This window comes from Sinocyclocheilus grahami, unplaced genomic scaffold (genome assembly GCF_001515645.1).
Source record: "Sinocyclocheilus grahami isolate Dianchi unplaced genomic scaffold, SAMN03320097.WGS_v1.1 scaffold3.1, whole genome shotgun sequence".
In the NCBI taxonomy this organism is placed as follows: domain Eukaryota; kingdom Metazoa; phylum Chordata; class Actinopteri; order Cypriniformes; family Cyprinidae; genus Sinocyclocheilus; species Sinocyclocheilus grahami.
Window position 1 is genome coordinate 6,377,014 of NW_015505182.1, and position 979 is coordinate 6,377,992.

The 979-nt window shown below is 39.7% G+C and overlaps 1 protein-coding gene across 1 annotated transcript in view; it reads right to left on the reverse strand.

The window, feature by feature from the left end:
- Positions 1–6: 6 nt before the first annotated feature.
- LOC107573346 (phosphorylase b kinase regulatory subunit alpha, liver isoform-like) overlaps positions 7–979 on the reverse strand; it is a 30,400-nt gene continuing 29,427 nt past the window's right edge. The window contains exons 30-31 of the mRNA XM_016259812.1: positions 682–882; positions 7–417 (exon numbers count right to left, since the gene is read on the reverse strand). Coding sequence (XP_016115298.1) covers positions 244–417; positions 682–882 — 375 coding nt within the window. The 3' untranslated portion in view covers positions 7–243. The remainder of the gene's footprint in view (positions 418–681; positions 883–979) is intronic.

Below are 979 nucleotides of genomic sequence, written 5' to 3' on the forward strand. Positions count from 1 at the left end.
TAAACATCAAATTTTCATTTTTGGGTGAACTATCCCTTTAAAACACAGAACGGCACAGTGGTCCATTTCCTGCGGTCTGTTAGCTTCACAACATATCCTGTGGTGTTTTTTAGTGGCTTCCCTGTTGATGCTTGTCCTTTGCTACTGAACTAAGGCCAACAGATTTTTTTGTTTTTGTTAGATTTAATAAAACCGGTCATAGATCCGTCCTGAAGGTCACTGGTTTTCTGGGAACTGCAGTCGTTACTGCATTAGACAGCTGCTGCTTGGCAGGAAGTCTTGAACATATGTGACCACAGCCTTGGAAAGATAAGTCATAGTACCGTAGCTGCCACTAGGAGCACTGTCAAAAAAGAAGTTACAGATTCCTGTGGCAGGATCTTTCTCCAACAAATACTCATTGGCCCCGCTGGATCTCTGAAATAAAAACACATGAGACATAATATCCAGATGTGCAAAATTGGAATCTACACAAAACAGGCACACTTTGATGAAGTTGAGATAGTTTTGAAATGTTTAATCTTTTTCATCAGTACATAATTCTATTTGTGTTATTTCATAGTTTCGATGACATTATGCTAAAATGGGAAAAATCGTAATAACAGGCAGGTGTGCACATACATGTGAACATACCAATTGAGCATCATATGATTATATATAACAGCATATGCATGATGATACCTGATCCTGTTGAAAAAGATCGTTGGCCATGTGAACAATGTGGTCGATGTGAATAATTCCCCCAATACTGGGGATCTCCATGTCAGCTACAAGGATCAACACCATAATGGCCTCCACCAGCAGCTGTCTGTACTCAGGCTGTGGGACATGATTCAGTACAGACTCCACGTGCACTGCGAACTTGATTTCTCCTTCCGTCATCTACAATAATACACACAGATAACAGCTCATGGTTATGGGTATTTAAAGGAAAATGAAGTTAAAGGGATAGTTCACCCAAAAATGAAAATTCTGTCAT